The sequence below is a fragment of the Castanea sativa genome, chromosome 9 (genome assembly GCF_040712315.1).
Source record: "Castanea sativa cultivar Marrone di Chiusa Pesio chromosome 9, ASM4071231v1".
Taxonomy (NCBI): domain Eukaryota; kingdom Viridiplantae; phylum Streptophyta; class Magnoliopsida; order Fagales; family Fagaceae; genus Castanea; species Castanea sativa.
In genome coordinates, this window is record NC_134021.1 from 8,899,915 (window position 1) to 8,915,558 (window position 15,644).

Here is a 15,644-nt window from a genome sequence, read left to right on the forward strand (position 1 = left end):
CAAAACAAAAAACTTCTCAAGAAATAAAACAATTACCCAAACGCTAAAAATAGAAATAGAAAAAGAAAAAAGAACTCTTTAAAGTTCAATTAATGCCGCGTGTAGTAGATCTGGATCTGATCCAAAACATTAAACGCAGATCTTGGCGTTCAAACACGCGACATCATATTAGGTCCTCCAGCTGCAGCAGCAGCAGCGGCGGCGGAGGAGGCGGCGCCACCAATGAACTAGAAGAGGCCAGGACCACCACTGGTCAGGCTCTTCTTAAAGCCTTAACCAACACTGTTCTCTTCGACCCTGCCTCTCACAGGCTCGAAGACATCGACGGTTGCTCAGCTGAGTGTGAGGTCAACATCGCTCAAAAATGGCTCGAAATGCTCCCACCTCGCACCTACGATGAGGAGTACATCTTGAAGAGAAGCTCGCGTGCACGTGTTATGAACACGCATTCTCGTCTTGCTTGTCAGATTGTTCTCACTCCGGAGCTTCAAGGTATGATTGTGGTTGTCCCTGAACCAAAGCCTTGAGATATTCCTTAAGGGGAAAAAAGGTTGAAACTCAGATTTGGTTCTTGCTGTTTTCCGTTTTTTCAATTCAATAATTTGGAACAAATGACTAAGACTTTGGAATTTCCATCTGGGTTTCATTGAGTCACTGACTACTGCAATTCAATAATACTATGATTTCTTGAAGACTGTTGTTATTGGGGCTACTGGAATTGATTACAAACTGAACTGGAATTTCCACCTGGGTTTCATTAAGTCTGTGATCTTGTAGGTTGATCTGGGTTTTTTTTTTTTTTGGGCATCTTCTTCGTGTGCAAGACAAATACCATTTTTTGATCTCTTTCTCTTGAAAATTCTGTGCTATTTTTTGTTTTGGGGGGGGGGAGAGACATAAAACTTGAGCAAAAATACTTATTTACCCTTAATTTTAACAGAGAGGTGGGTTATGGAGCATAAATGGGAACTACATGTGGATAAAGTGTCAAAACTTAAACCACGGGTAGGCACATAAAATTAGAAGCAAAACGCAGATGGCAAAGTGTAATTACCTCTAAATGTTATTATGATGGAAATTTTTTTTTTTTTTTTCACAAAACACAGTGCTAAGGGACCACATTTGAATATGATACAGAGAACTTTGAAAGATTGGCCTGGGAAAAATTCCATAGCATTTTCTTGACCGAAATTAAAGTTCAATCTTTTTGAGACAGTCAAACTGCTAAGATGCTTGACAACTCCAGGAGCAATACAATGAATCGGTATTGATAGAAGTCTAGGTGTTAATGTTTTTTTTTTAAGAGAGTTTTAACCTATGACATCCGCTCTTAATGATAGCTCTTTATCACCAAACCAAGACACCAATCAGTTTTTTATGTAGGCGGGGATTGAACCTCAGATCTCTTATACAATCATCAAAGACTTTACCAGTTAAGCTAACTAGAACCCACGTCTAGGTGTTAATGTTATTGTCAGGACTTAGGACAAGATACGTATCAAATTCTTTCAGATTAGGTTATTTAGATTTCGCTCATGCCAAAATAATAAATCAAAGATCAAACTTCATTTTCTAATCAAATATGCACCTTTTTTTTTATTTTTTTATGTCACATATTGAATTGGAAATAATGACTAAGATTACCAACTTTTTTCAGACCGCGTGAACCATCTAAATATATGACTTGAAATGGGTTCAAGTTGAAAAATTATTGAATATTCCGGGAGTATCATAAATGTGTACATTTTTTTCTCACATTAATTATAGGTCTCATCATAGAAGGAGAGTACGCATTTATGGTATTCCGAAAGTACTCAATAATTATTCGATCAAGTTACACATAGTGATTGCTTAACATTTTTTAAGCCGTAGATTTCTAAGAGATCTAACAGTTGAAAAAATATCATTAAATGTTAATACTTTTCATCTTATTACCTAATTAATACTAACATTTTTTACCACCGCACACCCTTAGTGCGGTGGTCACTCCACAAGTATAAGTGTTTGTGGAGTATAGGGGGCAAAGGTCAGGGTTTAAGTCTCCAAGAGGGAGCTTCACACACATATACACTTAGATTATACTAGAGTAGAAATTCTATTTTGTATTAAAAAAAATACTAACATTTTTTTCTATTTATTTATTGTTTTCCACTTGATTAAAGGGCACTACCATTTTCAATAACTTGCAAACCTTACAAATACAAACTTCCCAGAAGCTATTGAACTATACAATAGAAATTTCTGGTTGGAATTTCTACTTCAGATTCATCATCAATAAAGAGCTGGTCATGGTGCAAATAATGCTTTAGAAAGTTTCGTTATTTACCCAATTACAACATTTGCACAACCAACAAGTTTAGAAAATCAAATTCATCATTTTGCCTAATTAACTCCATCTAAGTCGAAAAAATTTCTCTCTGCCTAGGGACGTAGTGCTTATGCCTGCATCCCTGCCAGTGTAGAATTGTTTGTCCTTTGCAGAAGGTGTTAAGTAGTCTCCTTGGAATAGCAAGGCTATTCCTATGCTTGTTGGGGTTCTCTTTAAGGGGATTTGGGAAACAGTTTTGAGGGGTTTTAACACGATGGACAATCTGGCTCAATCTTGGAAAAAGCTTACTCTATCCGACAGAGAGGGACCGGGCTGCAGTCTCACTTCTGATCATTGTATTACTGAATTTTCCATTGCTGCAAAATTCTTGACAAAGAGAGCTATTAACGTGGAGGTTATAGCTCGAACCTTTACACCCCTGTGGAGAGCCAAAAACGGTTTCAAAATCAAGAGATTCAGTGATCATAAACTTCTATTTACCTTTGACAATGAGAAGGATGTTGATAGAATTCTGGCGAGCGAACCTTGGAGCTTTGACAAGCATTTGGTGGTCATGCAAAAATATGATGGTAACTCTCCTTTGCAAGATATCAAATTTGATAGAACAAGGATATGGGTTCAAGTACATGGCATTCCACTCAAATACATGAGCTTTGAAGCGGGGATTAAAATTTGTGAAGTCATAGGAGATGTGACAAAGCCCTCGGATACCAAGCTGTTTGATGGTGGGAATTTTATACGACTTCATGTATCCATTGATCTTTCCTTGCCTCTATGTCATGGTCGAATTATCTCTTTGTCTGAAGGGAATGAAGCATGGGTATCTTTCAAGTACAGAAGATTACCAAACATCTGCTATTGGTGTGGTCGGCTAACTCACGATGACAGGGACTGCGATCTTTGGATCGAGAGCAAAGGAACTTTGAAACCAAAACAAAGAGGCTTCGGTCTGCACCTCAGAGCTCAGCCTTTTGTTGCAGCAGTAAAAAATGTAATCAAAGTCCTAGGTTTTTATGCAGAAAAAAATAATAATAATAATAATAATACTCCATTCACAGACCGGACTTTAGGCCAGCTACCACAGCCTAACAGAGCAGCTGAACCGAAGCAACCACCAGTGGAAGAGGAACGTTACAAAGAGCCAATAAATGCCCCATCAATGTGCAACGAATATATGGAATTTAATTCCTTGTCTAAAACTGAAACCAGCTCAGCAAATCCAACCAAGCCCATGATTAAAGGAAATATATTGGAGGCCGATGATTTGGATTCAGCCTTAAATAAGAATGAAGGATTTATGCGTAGGTTTGGAGATGTTGTGTCAGTGGAAGAAGGGTGCAATAATTCAAATGCACGTGAGGCTTTAAGTGATTCTAAAGGGCAACCAATCAAGTCACGTGTAACTAATGCCATGGGTAGGGTTCCTTCAACTGATGCAAACAAACGTGTTCTCCCAGTGTGGACACGAAAAAATAGAGACTCTGCTTTTGCTGTTTCAGGCAAGGGGCAGCGACTATCAGGTCAAAAAAGAACTATAGAGGGAGTAGAAGAAGTGTTTGGCTTTTCTGCTAAACGTGTCCAAGCTTCCTATGGAGATGATCACACAAATTTTATATTGGCAGAGGCTGATAATCAACCCTACCAGGAGCAATGAGTTGCTTAGTGTGAAACTGTCGTGGGCTTAGGAACCTGCACACAGGCAGAGAGCTCGATGAACTAGTACAGGCAAAAGATCCCTCTATTGTGTTTTTAGCTGAGACACTAACAAATGATGCAAGGCTAGAATTTATTCAAAACAATATTAATTTTGATCATAGGTGGGTGGTTCCGAAAGTGGGGAGAAGTGGTGGTTTGGTACTTTATTGGAAAGCATCAATCAATCTATCAATTGAGGGGTCGGATAAGTATTATATTGATGCAGTCATTAACAAAGGTAGGGAGAGTGAATGGCGATTTACAGGATTCTATGATGAACCGGACACAGTAAGACGACATGAGGCTTGGGAAAAACTCAAAAGTTTGAATTCTAGAAGGGAGACACCATGGTTGTGTTGCGGAGATTTTAATGAAATTATCCTCCAAGATGAAAAATTGGGAGGTGCAACCAGACCACATGTCCAAATGCAGACGTTCAGGGAAGTGATTGATAAGTGTGGTTTTATGGATTTGGGATATGAGGGCTCAAAATACACTTGGAGTAGGTATTATGACAATGGCAATTCAATTTGGGAATGGCTTGATCAGTGCTTAGCTACCAGTAGTTGGTTTTTGAAATTCCCAGGTTCAAAGGTTTATCATTTGAGGTGCGACTCATCAGATCATATTCCTCTCCATGTTGTCCAATCGGATTTGGATTTCCCTAAGCGGAAAAAATTATTTCGCTTTGAGGAGATGTGGTTGTCGAATAGGGAGTGTGAGGAAGTTGTGTTTTCAGCATGGAATAGTGGTGGGGGTCAACGGCTTGGTGGTGATGTGTTGGCAAAAGTTGAAAAGTGTGGTAAGGAATTAACTTGGTGGGACAAAAATGTGTTTGGAAATGTGCGGAGAGAATTGGATCGGCTAAGGAAGCAACTCACAAAAGCCGAATCTGAAGCCATGATTAGTGGTAGTAACCTTTGGGTATTGCAGCTGAAAAAGGAGATTGATGTATTACTAGATAGGGAGTCTACCATGTGGGCTCAATGGTCGAGATTATTGTGGGCAAGACAGGGAGGTAGAAGTACAAAATATTTCCACAGTCGTGCAACAAGGAGATATAGAAGAAATAAGGTGGAAGGAATTAGAGACGAGTAAGATAATTGGAGAAATCAGCAAGATGAGATAGCTGAAGTGTTTGTGAAATATTTCACGGATCTTTTTGCTACTAGTAAACCGAATGAATCCCAAGAAGTGTTGTCTTCTATACCTACCATCATTGATGAGGATATGAAAGATATATTAGACCAAGATTTTAGTGAGGAGGAAGTGGTAGCTGCCTTAAAATTGGCACCTCTAAAAGCTTCTAGATCGGATGGAATGCCACCTCTTTTCTACCAGCATTCTTGGGAAACAGTCAGTCATGATGTCACCTCTTCTTTAGTGACATGGTTGAATATAGGTATCCTACCAACTCCTTTAAACCACACTTTTATTGCTCTCATCCCAAAAACTCATACTCCCGAATATGCTCAGCAATATCATCCCATTAGCCTTTGTAATGTATTGTACAAGATTTACTCAAAAGTTCTAGCAAACTATCTAAAAAAATTAATGCCTCACATTATCACTGAACACCAATCGGCCTTTACAAAGGATAGACTTATATCTGATAATATTCTTGTAGCTTTTGAGACCCTACATAGCTTACAAAATTATAAGTCTAATTCTCATGGGTTTATGGCTTTAAATTAGATATGAGTAAGGCTTACGATCGGGTGGATTGGAATTTTCTAGAACAACTTATGAGAAAATTGGGGTTTCCGGAAAAATGGATACATTTGATCATGGGGTGCGTCAAAACAGTAACCTATACGGTCCTAGTGAATGGTGAACCAAGAGGCACGATCCAACCTACCCGTGGGATTAGACAGGGTGACCCACTGTCCCCTTTTCTTTTCTTGCTTTGTACGGAAGGGTTGAATAGGCTTATTAAGAGAGCGGAATGTAATGGTGACATTCATGGGTATTCTCTTTGCAGGAGAGGACCTAAACTAACCCATCTGCTCTTTGCAGATGATAGTCTACTCTTTTACAGGTCAACTATGGAAGAATGTCGAAAGGAGTTGGAAATCTTGAATGTGTATGAAAAGGCATCGGGACAAAAAGTAAATAGGAGCAAGACTTCACTACTTTTCAGCAAAAATACCTCCAATGATATGAAGCATGAAATTAAGGTGGCTTTGGGTGTTCCAGAAATTATGCAATATCAGAGATATTTGGGGCTCCCATCATTGGTGGGAAAAGGAAAAAAAGAGAGCTTTAGCTACATACAAGAAAGGGTGTGGAGAAAGTTGCAAGGGTGAGAAGGTAAATTACTATCTCAAGCCGGTAGGGAGGTATTGTTGAAGGCAGTCATCCAAGCTATTCCAACCTACACAGTAGGGTGTTTCAAATTACCTATTGGTTTGTGCAATGAAATTGAAGTGTTAATAAAGAGATTTTGGTGGGGTCAACTAGGCGATAGGAAGAAAGTGTATTGGGTGAAGTGGGAAAAGATGACAAGGGCAAAAATAGAAGGCGGAATGGGATTTAGAGATTTGGTCATGTTCAATGACTCTTTATTAGCAAAACAAGCCTAGAGACTTTTGCAAAATAAACAATCTTTCTTTTACAAGGTTTTCAAGGCACGTTTTTTTCTCCAATACTACAATCATGGAGGCTTCGGATTCAAGAATGGGGTCCTATGCTTGGAAGAGTATTTTGGTAGGAAGGGAAGTCATCAAAAGGGGTTGAAGATGGAGGATTGGGAATGGTGAGAAGGTAAATATATGGCAGCACAGGTGGCTACCAAAAAGACACCCTCCATGCGTGCCCACATGTCCCATTGAGGATTTCGAACAGGCCACAGTGAGCTGCCTCATCGATCCTAGCACAAGACAATGGCACACGGATTTGGTGGATGGACTTTTTGTAGAGGAAGATGCAAACTTCATAAAAAAAATCCCACTGAGCAAGAAGGTAACAGAGGATGTTCTTTATTGGCCTTTCACGAGCAATGGCATGTACAACAGCAAATCAGGCTATAGATTCCTCAAGGAAGAAGCAGAATAGCCGGATTCACCTCAGGTACCACCACTTCGAGATAAAAATTTTTGGAGAGCTATTTGGGCTATGCGAGTTCCTCAAAAGGTGAAGACTTTTATGTGGCGAGCTTGCCGGAATGCCATACCAACGAAGGAAGCTTTGATGAGAAGAACCATCATCACCAACCCAACATGTGACAGATGCAGAAATGCTATCGAAAGCTCCTTGCATGCGTTGTGGTCCTGCTTAGAGGTTGAGGTTGTGTGGGTAGGAATGGCAACGGGTCGGGTTCGGGCCGGGTTTTTGCATACCCGAACCCGACCCACAAGCCAAGACCCGCGACTCAGACCCAGCCCGATTATTAATCAGATTTTTTTTTCGGGGCCCAGACCCGCCCCGCTGGGCCCCACGAGCCCCATTTATCTTCCCATCCACAAACCCAGAAACAAGAGACCAAAGACCACCGTTATCAACAAAAATTCACAAACATGTCAAACCCATAACATCTTCATCACATGTCTTCTTTATGGCTTTATGATAATTTGCCACCGACCACCCCACAATAAACCCAGAACCAACGATCCAAACCAAAACCAACCACCACGGCGCCCCTGAAAATAAGAAGAGAGAAGAGAGATCAGCGAACCCACCACCAAGACGCCACCGAAAAGACAAAGAGAGAGACGAGATAGTCGGAGGTTATGAAATGAGATGGTCAGAGGAAGAAAGAGAAAATAGAAATCTGGGAAAGAGGCGTTACAACCGTTTGGGGAATTGGACTGAGATGGTGAGGCGTGGCTACGTGATGAGGCGTGAGGGCGTGGCTGAGGACCTGAGGAGTGGCTGCGATAAGGCACTGAGGCGTGAGGGCGTGATGAGCACTGACTAAGGCAGAAGGCAGTGAGGCGTGAAAATGGGAATGAGAGGGAGAGGCGACTAGGTTAGTGAGTAGTGACTAGGGTTTTCAAAATTACAATGATATATATATATATATATATATATATATATATATATATATATATATATATATATATATATATATACGGGTATTATCTGGGCTGGGTTTTTCGGGTCGGGTTCCGGGTTTTTTTATAAAATCTGGACCTAACCTAGACCCGCTTCAGGTTTTTTTTAAAAACCCATATCCGACCCTATTTTTTATCGAGCCGAGTGAAATCTGGCCCATTAGGGTTGGGCCGGGCCAGGTATCCGCGGGTCAGATTTAAATTGGCATCCCTATGTGTGGGCTGAACAATCCTTATGGGGTTTTAGAAATCACGTGTGTGTTGCTGACTTTAAGCAACTGGTGTCATGGGTAATTGAAGAAGGAAAACAGCTGGAGTTATTCGCGTTTACTTGTTGGCTAATATAGCACCAACACAACTAGGTCCGAGTCCGAGAAGCAGCAACAGCACTCCACCAAGTTGCTGAGTTAGCACGAAAGTCTTTAGCTGAATTCCATGCTAGGTTAGTGGACAATGCTTCACAGATTGAGCGACGCATTTATCGTCTACACACTAAATGGAAGCCTCCCCTGAGGAATTTGATTAAAATAAATTTCGATGGTGCGATGTTCCCAACATAAAATAAACCAGGAATAGACGTGGTGGTCAGGAATGAAGACGAGTTGGTGCTAGGATCTTGTATTAAGCGTTTGTCTCAAGCTTACGATGCCATGGAGATAGAAGCTATGGCAGCAGCAATAGCCTTATTCTTTGCAAGCGAACTGGGCGTAAGGGAAGCTATTCTTGAAAGGGATTCTATGGCTGTTATAAAAGCACTAAAAGAGTTTGAGGAAATGTTATCTCCTACAGGTCTTTTGTTGGAGGATATTAGAATGTTTTCCCAAAGATGTGATGCATTGTTTTACTTTCATACAAAAAGAGAAGGCAACTCGATAGCACATAGTCTAGCTAGATATGCTCTTAGCATACCAGATTTTTTAGTGTGGATAAAGGATGTTCCAACACACATTCAGCATTTTGTACAAGCTGATTTGGTTTCATTAAGTTAATAAAGGTTCACTTTCTTGATTCTCAAAAAAAAAAAAAAAAAGTTTACAAAGACTTCATGTCAAACATAATGTGGAGAAAAAAAAAGTATTTCATACCCATTTAATAGGACTAGATTGCTATATTAACTATTTATTTGCAATACCTTGTAACGACACTTTTGACTAGCTCTTGAGGAGCTTCAACTTGGAGGTTCTAGAGATTTCATTAGAAGGCATAGTTCGTGTCAACTATCCAATATTTTCGAATTATACTAATAGCATTACAAAGACCATGAAAATTGTGAACTTCCAATCCCAAAACAGTTTCATTGCCATAGGTGGTTGCAATTTATTTGCCTTAGTGAAGTTCTTAGATGGCTCAGTTATGGCTGGGTGTATATTGCCTTGTGTGATAAAAACAAAGTTAGAAATTCAAGAAGTTGTAATCCATCAAGTGCTGCCAAACCCGATCTGTCCATATAATAGTGCATTCGATACAAGTATCGCACAACAAAGAATGCAAGTATTAAAATATGTCCTATGTTTAGGTGATACAGGAATTATTTAATTAACATAATATTTAATTGCTATATTGCTTCTCTGCTAAAAGGGGAGATTTGGCTATGGTAGGTGCTCTTTAGTAGATGAGTATGGAGGGCACACAATAAATAAGGAGAGAGATAGAGAGAGAAAAAAAATGTTAGTATTAATGAGGTAATAAAGTAGAAAATATTAACATTTAATGATATTTTTTCAACTTTTAGATCTCTAAAAAATCTATGGTTTAAAAAAGGGATTCAAATCCTCTAGATTTCTTAAGGTACTCTAACAAATAGATTTTCTTAAGGGCCCGTTTGACTGGGAGGATGGAAGAGTAAGAGGATAGAAAATAGAGGAAAGATGGAAAAGTGGGAGGATAAAAAAGTTTTTAGTTTTTCTCAGTTGTGTTTGGTTGAGAGGATGGAAAAGTAGAGGGATAGAAAATTTTTTGGTTTGGTTAAAAATAAGGTTTGTATAAATTTTTTTTGATAAGTATAAGGTTTGTATAAATTTACTATCATGTCTCTCTTAGATAAAACAAAAGGTAATATATTATACTTTTAAAAAAAATTGTGTATAAATGAAAGTGGACATTTCAAAAAATAGCATAAAAAATGATCCAAAAGTGTTTTCTTAAAAAAATAATAAAAATAAAAATTAAGAGAAAAAAAGAAAGAGAAGAAGAAAGACCCACCTGACAAAACAAAAGAAAAAAAAAACCAATGTTTCAGTGGAAAAGTAAAAGGAGAGAAAAAGAAAAAAAAAAAAATGAACGTTTAAAAATAAAAATAATAATAAACCAGAAAAGTGGGGGTAATTTTGTCAAAAAAAAAATCTTACTTTTCACTTCAATTTTCTCTCCAATTTGGAGAGATTGTATTTTGAAGGGAGAAGAGAAAACTTGTGGGCCCTACCACTTTTCTCTCTCCCTCTCCCTCTTAACCAAATAGTGAAAAATGTCATTTTTCATTCTATTTTCCTCTAGTTATTTTCCATCCTCACTATTTTCACCTTAACCAAACACACCCTAAATCCTAATCATTCTTTAATGATTTTTATTTTTTTTTGAGAAACCAGACTATCAGTAACTTGGGCTTTTATTCAAAGGCAAAACAAAACTTCAATGAATGTCAAATTCTACAAGGAGGACAATGTCCTCAGGGAGGGAATCAATCCACACCTAAGTCTCCCTAAAATTCTTGGCTTTCTTAGCTAGAGCATCTGCTACAACATTGCAATGTTTAGTATTAAAAATAAAGTTAGAAGAAGAAAGAGTAGCAACTTAGTTTTGGATGTCTTCAATAATGTGGCCATAAGTCAAGTGGTCCGAATGTTCTTGTGAAATGGCTTGGATTACCTGGAGAGAGTCGCCTACGAAGACAACGTCTTGTAGTCCAATCGCCTTCAAAGACAACGTCTTGTAGTCCAATCGCCTTCGAAGACAATGTCTTGTAGTCCTAGCTTCATTGCAAATTGCACCGCATGACGACAAGGAAGGGCTTCTAACTCCACAATGGATTGGGCTGCAAGAACTGGCATGGATAATGCACCAATGGCCTCACCACGCCAGTCCCGAATGATCACGCCTATCCCTACTTGGTTGCAAGACTTGAAAACCGCAACGTCAAAATTTGCTTTGAACTTAATTTCATCAAATGGATGTCATTGCTGAGGCAGAGGAGGGTCGCGGCAACTGGTGTCTGATCTAGAGTGTCCAAATATTCTTGTAGATAGCTTCCAGCTAAAGTACTAATTCGGTTGAGAGGTTGGACTGGAAGATTGCGTCTTAGAGCATTACGGCGATTCCACAACATCAATGCAATGGTGATGAAGATCTCGGCTCTGTAATCATCCATGAACTGCATCTGTTTGTCAAGAAAACCATGGAAGCTTGTCATGTGGGCATTGGCAGAGAACTGGGACCAAGAAAGTGAACTCTAGACCGGTTCTAGTGTTGTGCAAGACCAAAGAGCATGGAGAATGTCCTCAGCTCTGCAATCATTATTTAATGATTTAATAGTCTAGATTTTGTCATGTTAGCATTCCACTAATAATAATCTTAATTGTTTTGTTTGTAGAATTATTATATTATTTTAAAAATATTATTAATGGAATATTGACATGGCAGAATTTAGACTCTTAAATCATAAAAGAATGGTTAGAATTTAAGAAAATTTATTGGTAGAGTACCCTAAAAAATCTAGAGGATCTGAATCCTTAAAAAAAGTGTATCTCATATGAAGTTACACCAGGTGTAACTTAAACTCATCTCATATAACTTCTTTTTTTTTTTTTTTGAGAAACCCATCTCATATGACTTAGTTATATATATTGTTGCTGCAAACACAATAATAATGGAAATAACACAAAGAGAAACTGAATAGTACTTCTGAATATTATTAATTTAAAGAGAAAAATTACATAACATTATTTGGACTGAGTAATTAATTAATTACTACCCAAATTAATTAGGTCTGTTAAGGACATATTTTATGTAGTTGGCTAATCCTTTGACAAAACGCACTTTACTTATATTTGGATTGATCTAGGATGTGTTTAATACTTCAAAGAACATGTTGTTCAAGTCTAGTATTAAAGCCATGAAGATTGGACCAAGAAACAAGTGAAGAAAATGTGTTTACTAGAGCTGGACACCTACTGGACACCTGCGGATAGCTGCTGGACACCTGCTCAACAACTGCTCGACAGATAGCTATCTATCGAGGTTTAATGAGGCTCGACAGATGCTATCTATCGAGGCTATCTATCAAGGTTACAGAAATCAGAATTTTCAGATTTGATTTTTGGGCCAGGCTTTTGTATTTGTGTAGGGTTTCTTTTCTCACAACCCTAGACATATATAAAGCATATTTTAGAGGTCGTCACATAAGAGAATACAAGGAGAATATATGCAAAAGGTGACCAAAGCCTTATTCTCTCAAAAAGAAGTTACTGCGTCTTTGCGCCTTAGGGTTTTGTAACCAAGTACTTCTTGATCTTCATTATTGATGAAGTGAAGAACTTTGCAACCAACATCTTCTTCTCTAGTTGGTGATTGAAGTCGCGTACTGGGATTCGCGCAATTGGTTAGTCACGTACTGGGATTCGTGCATCAAAGGGTGGCGTTCATATATTGAAAAGTTCAGAGATTCTGAAGCAGTAGAAGGTTTCTGCTGTGAGTTCATCTACGGAGATTGTAGAGTCTAGGGACAAAGGTTTTGTACTAGATCTGAAACTTCTCTTTACTATAGTGAATTGCTTTTCGGGAAGGTTTCCCCCCAGGTTTTTTACTGTAAAACTGGTTGGTTTCATTGGTTTTCCTGGATCATCATATCTTGTCTTATTTATTTTTCCGCTGCACTTAGTTTTGACATGATATTGATGTTTGTTTGTTTTAACAAGTTTTATGCATAATAAATCTAATTAACAACTTGGGTTTAAAACTTGTTAATTCTATCAACCGAGGTCTAAATTTCCTAACAAGGTCCGATATTCAGATGTAATGGGTGTTACAAGATTAATTGCTGGATATTAATCTGATGGACTGGAGTTACACAATTAATGATGAGATAAGGAGTTTCTTAAGAATAAAAAGGCCCAAACAAATAGTCCATTAAGTGGCTTAATGGACCTCCACCCTTCACCTCTCCCTTGCGCACGTATCTAGCTTAATATCTGAGTCAATTCATATTAGCCCATTAATCACCACAATTAAAATGGATAAAATAGTCTCTCTTCTTTTTGATGTGGAGTTAATCATTTTTACTAACTCTCCATCTTCCATATTATCTCCCACATCTTTACATTTATATTGTAATATTTATTTATTTTAATTAATTAATATTAAAATGCTCCAACATATATATATATATATATATATATATATGAATAATTGACTACAATTTTGCAACAAATCACAATCTCTTATTGAAGCATTCTAAACAACCTTTTTCTTTTATCAATTTTTAAAATTCAGTTTTCTTTATTATATGAAAAACTCGTTTAATGTATTTAACAAAACTTATATTGGAGCATAATTCGAAATATTAGGAATATTACAAAATATACATGAGCCTTACAAATTGATGTGCAACTTGCATTTTTTTTTTTTTTTTTTTTGATAACCTACAAACTTCATCAAATCAAATAGAGGTACCTACAATAATGCGATTAGCCTTGCAAACATTCAAGATGACTTTAGGGGTTTCATGCTTTAATTAAATTAAACAAAAAATAGCTTTTGAGCCTAACAGCAGGCTTGGCAGTAGCGTGGTGGACTGCAGAATTTAGCTTTCTCCTAACGCAATTAAATTTACAACTAGAAAAATATTTTTCAAGTTCAAGAAGATTACAACTTGCAACTATTTTCATAACTTGTTAATATGACATCAATCACATTCATTGTCACATTCACTCAAAGTGCACATCAAGAGCATACCTGAGGACCTTAGATCGTAAAACATGCCTAGGCTATGTTTGGGAATCTCTTAACAATTCAATGGCCAACTGAAGTGGTCTATGCCAAAGAATTGAGATTCATGAAAGGCATCCAATTCATCTTGGACAGAGGAAGAATATTTTGCAATGTCACCGTCGATGATAATGGAGTTGTGCATTTCAAATGCCATGTAAACGTCAAGTGAGCCATCCATGGCCAGTTGCACATGGTGGATGACCCAATGTGTGTGTCTGTGCGTGTAAAGTTGCCTAAACTTAAACATGAATTTGCACGGTACTAATTAAGAGATTCACAAGGACAATATAGATCAGTGACTATTTATTCATCGAGATATTGGCTCTACAAAGCCTACAACCAGCATCGTAGCAGTTATGGGCTTTTTTAGATGGGCCGCATGTGGTAGCCTAGTTATGCTTCGTTGTGTTCAAGCAAGAAACCAAGAACAAACAAGAAAAGTGAGTATCTGTATGTGAAATTGTGAATAAATGAGAGAGAGTGTGTGTGTATAGTAGAGTCTTTTGTTGTCAAATAAGAAAAACGGAGTTTAAACACAGTTTAAACAAAAAAATTGATAAAAATCTTTGCCTGAAAAATGAAACATAAGATAACTTTTTTTTTAAGGTACTCTCCTTTGTTAATTTTATTGGACGGAAAAGTTGATAGTCTCTCTTCCTCAAACTCCTCTATTAAGCTTTTCTCAACCAAAAAAAAAAAAAAATTTACTTAAAAAAATCAAATATAGTTTACCTTCATGTGTGTACCTATTCTACCCCTTTGTTGACATTTTGATTATTTTTAACCACGGGAGAGTACAACTTACTCCATAATAAACAATAGCTCCCATAATATCACAGTTTTCTATCCCAAACAAAAACAAAAACACTCGTAAGATTATAAAAAAACAAAAACAAAAACACTCAAGACAACTTTTTTTAATGATTCAATGGGATTGGGTATTTTTCTTTTTTCAATTTTTTTTAAAAGTAAGGACAATACTATAGTAGCTTTTGAATTTGAACCATAGGCCATTATCACATTCACAAGGAGTTAAAGATTTTATTTTTACAGAGTTATGGATTCTCTAATACTATGTTTGGATGTTAGGAGAAGGAGGGGGAGTAGAGTAGAGGGAGGGAAAGTAATTAAATTACCTTGTTTGGATGTTTTTTAAGGAAGGTGGGAGAGGGATTTGGAGGGCTTTGGAAGGGTTTGATTCGTTTGAACTACTTCTAATCCCTTATTTTTAATTCTCCCAAATTAGAGAGAATTGGAGAGAGAGTGGAGTATAAAAATGCTTGACCAAATGAATTACCAATTTTGCCCTTACTATATTAACAAAATTTCAAATGAAAAGACTAACTATTCCCTTCCTCCTTACTTAATTTTAAAAACATCCAAACAAGGTGGAGGATAACCATTCCCCTCTACTCTTTTCTCCACTACTCTCCTTCCCTCTACTCTCCTCTCTCTCAAAACTTCCAAACATAGCCTAAATAGAGACTTGTGAAGTCTCTTTTTTTTTTTACCCCTTTTCTTTTTCAACATCCTGTCCCTGAAAAACTAGGTCGGCCCAACTAGCCCAAATGTCACTAAATAGGCTA

At 37.6% G+C, this 15,644-nt stretch overlaps 2 protein-coding genes across 2 annotated transcripts; both read left to right on the forward strand.

Moving 5' to 3' along the window:
- Positions 1–2,582: 2,582 nt before the first annotated feature.
- Positions 2,583–6,330, forward strand: LOC142608713 (uncharacterized). Its single transcript, XM_075780404.1, has 4 exons — positions 2,583–3,849; positions 4,029–5,118; positions 5,197–5,426; positions 5,720–6,330. The coding sequence occupies exons 1-4, from the start codon at positions 2,583–2,585 to the stop codon at positions 6,328–6,330; spliced, it is 3,198 nt and encodes a 1,065-aa protein (XP_075636519.1).
- Positions 6,331–7,757: 1,427 nt separating this feature from the next.
- On the forward strand, positions 7,758–9,065 carry LOC142608714 (uncharacterized). Its single transcript, XM_075780406.1, has 2 exons — positions 7,758–7,914; positions 8,647–9,065. Exons 1-2 carry the CDS (start codon positions 7,758–7,760, stop codon positions 9,063–9,065), a joined length of 576 nt encoding a protein of 191 aa, XP_075636521.1.
- The last annotated feature ends 6,579 nt before the right edge of the window (positions 9,066–15,644 follow it).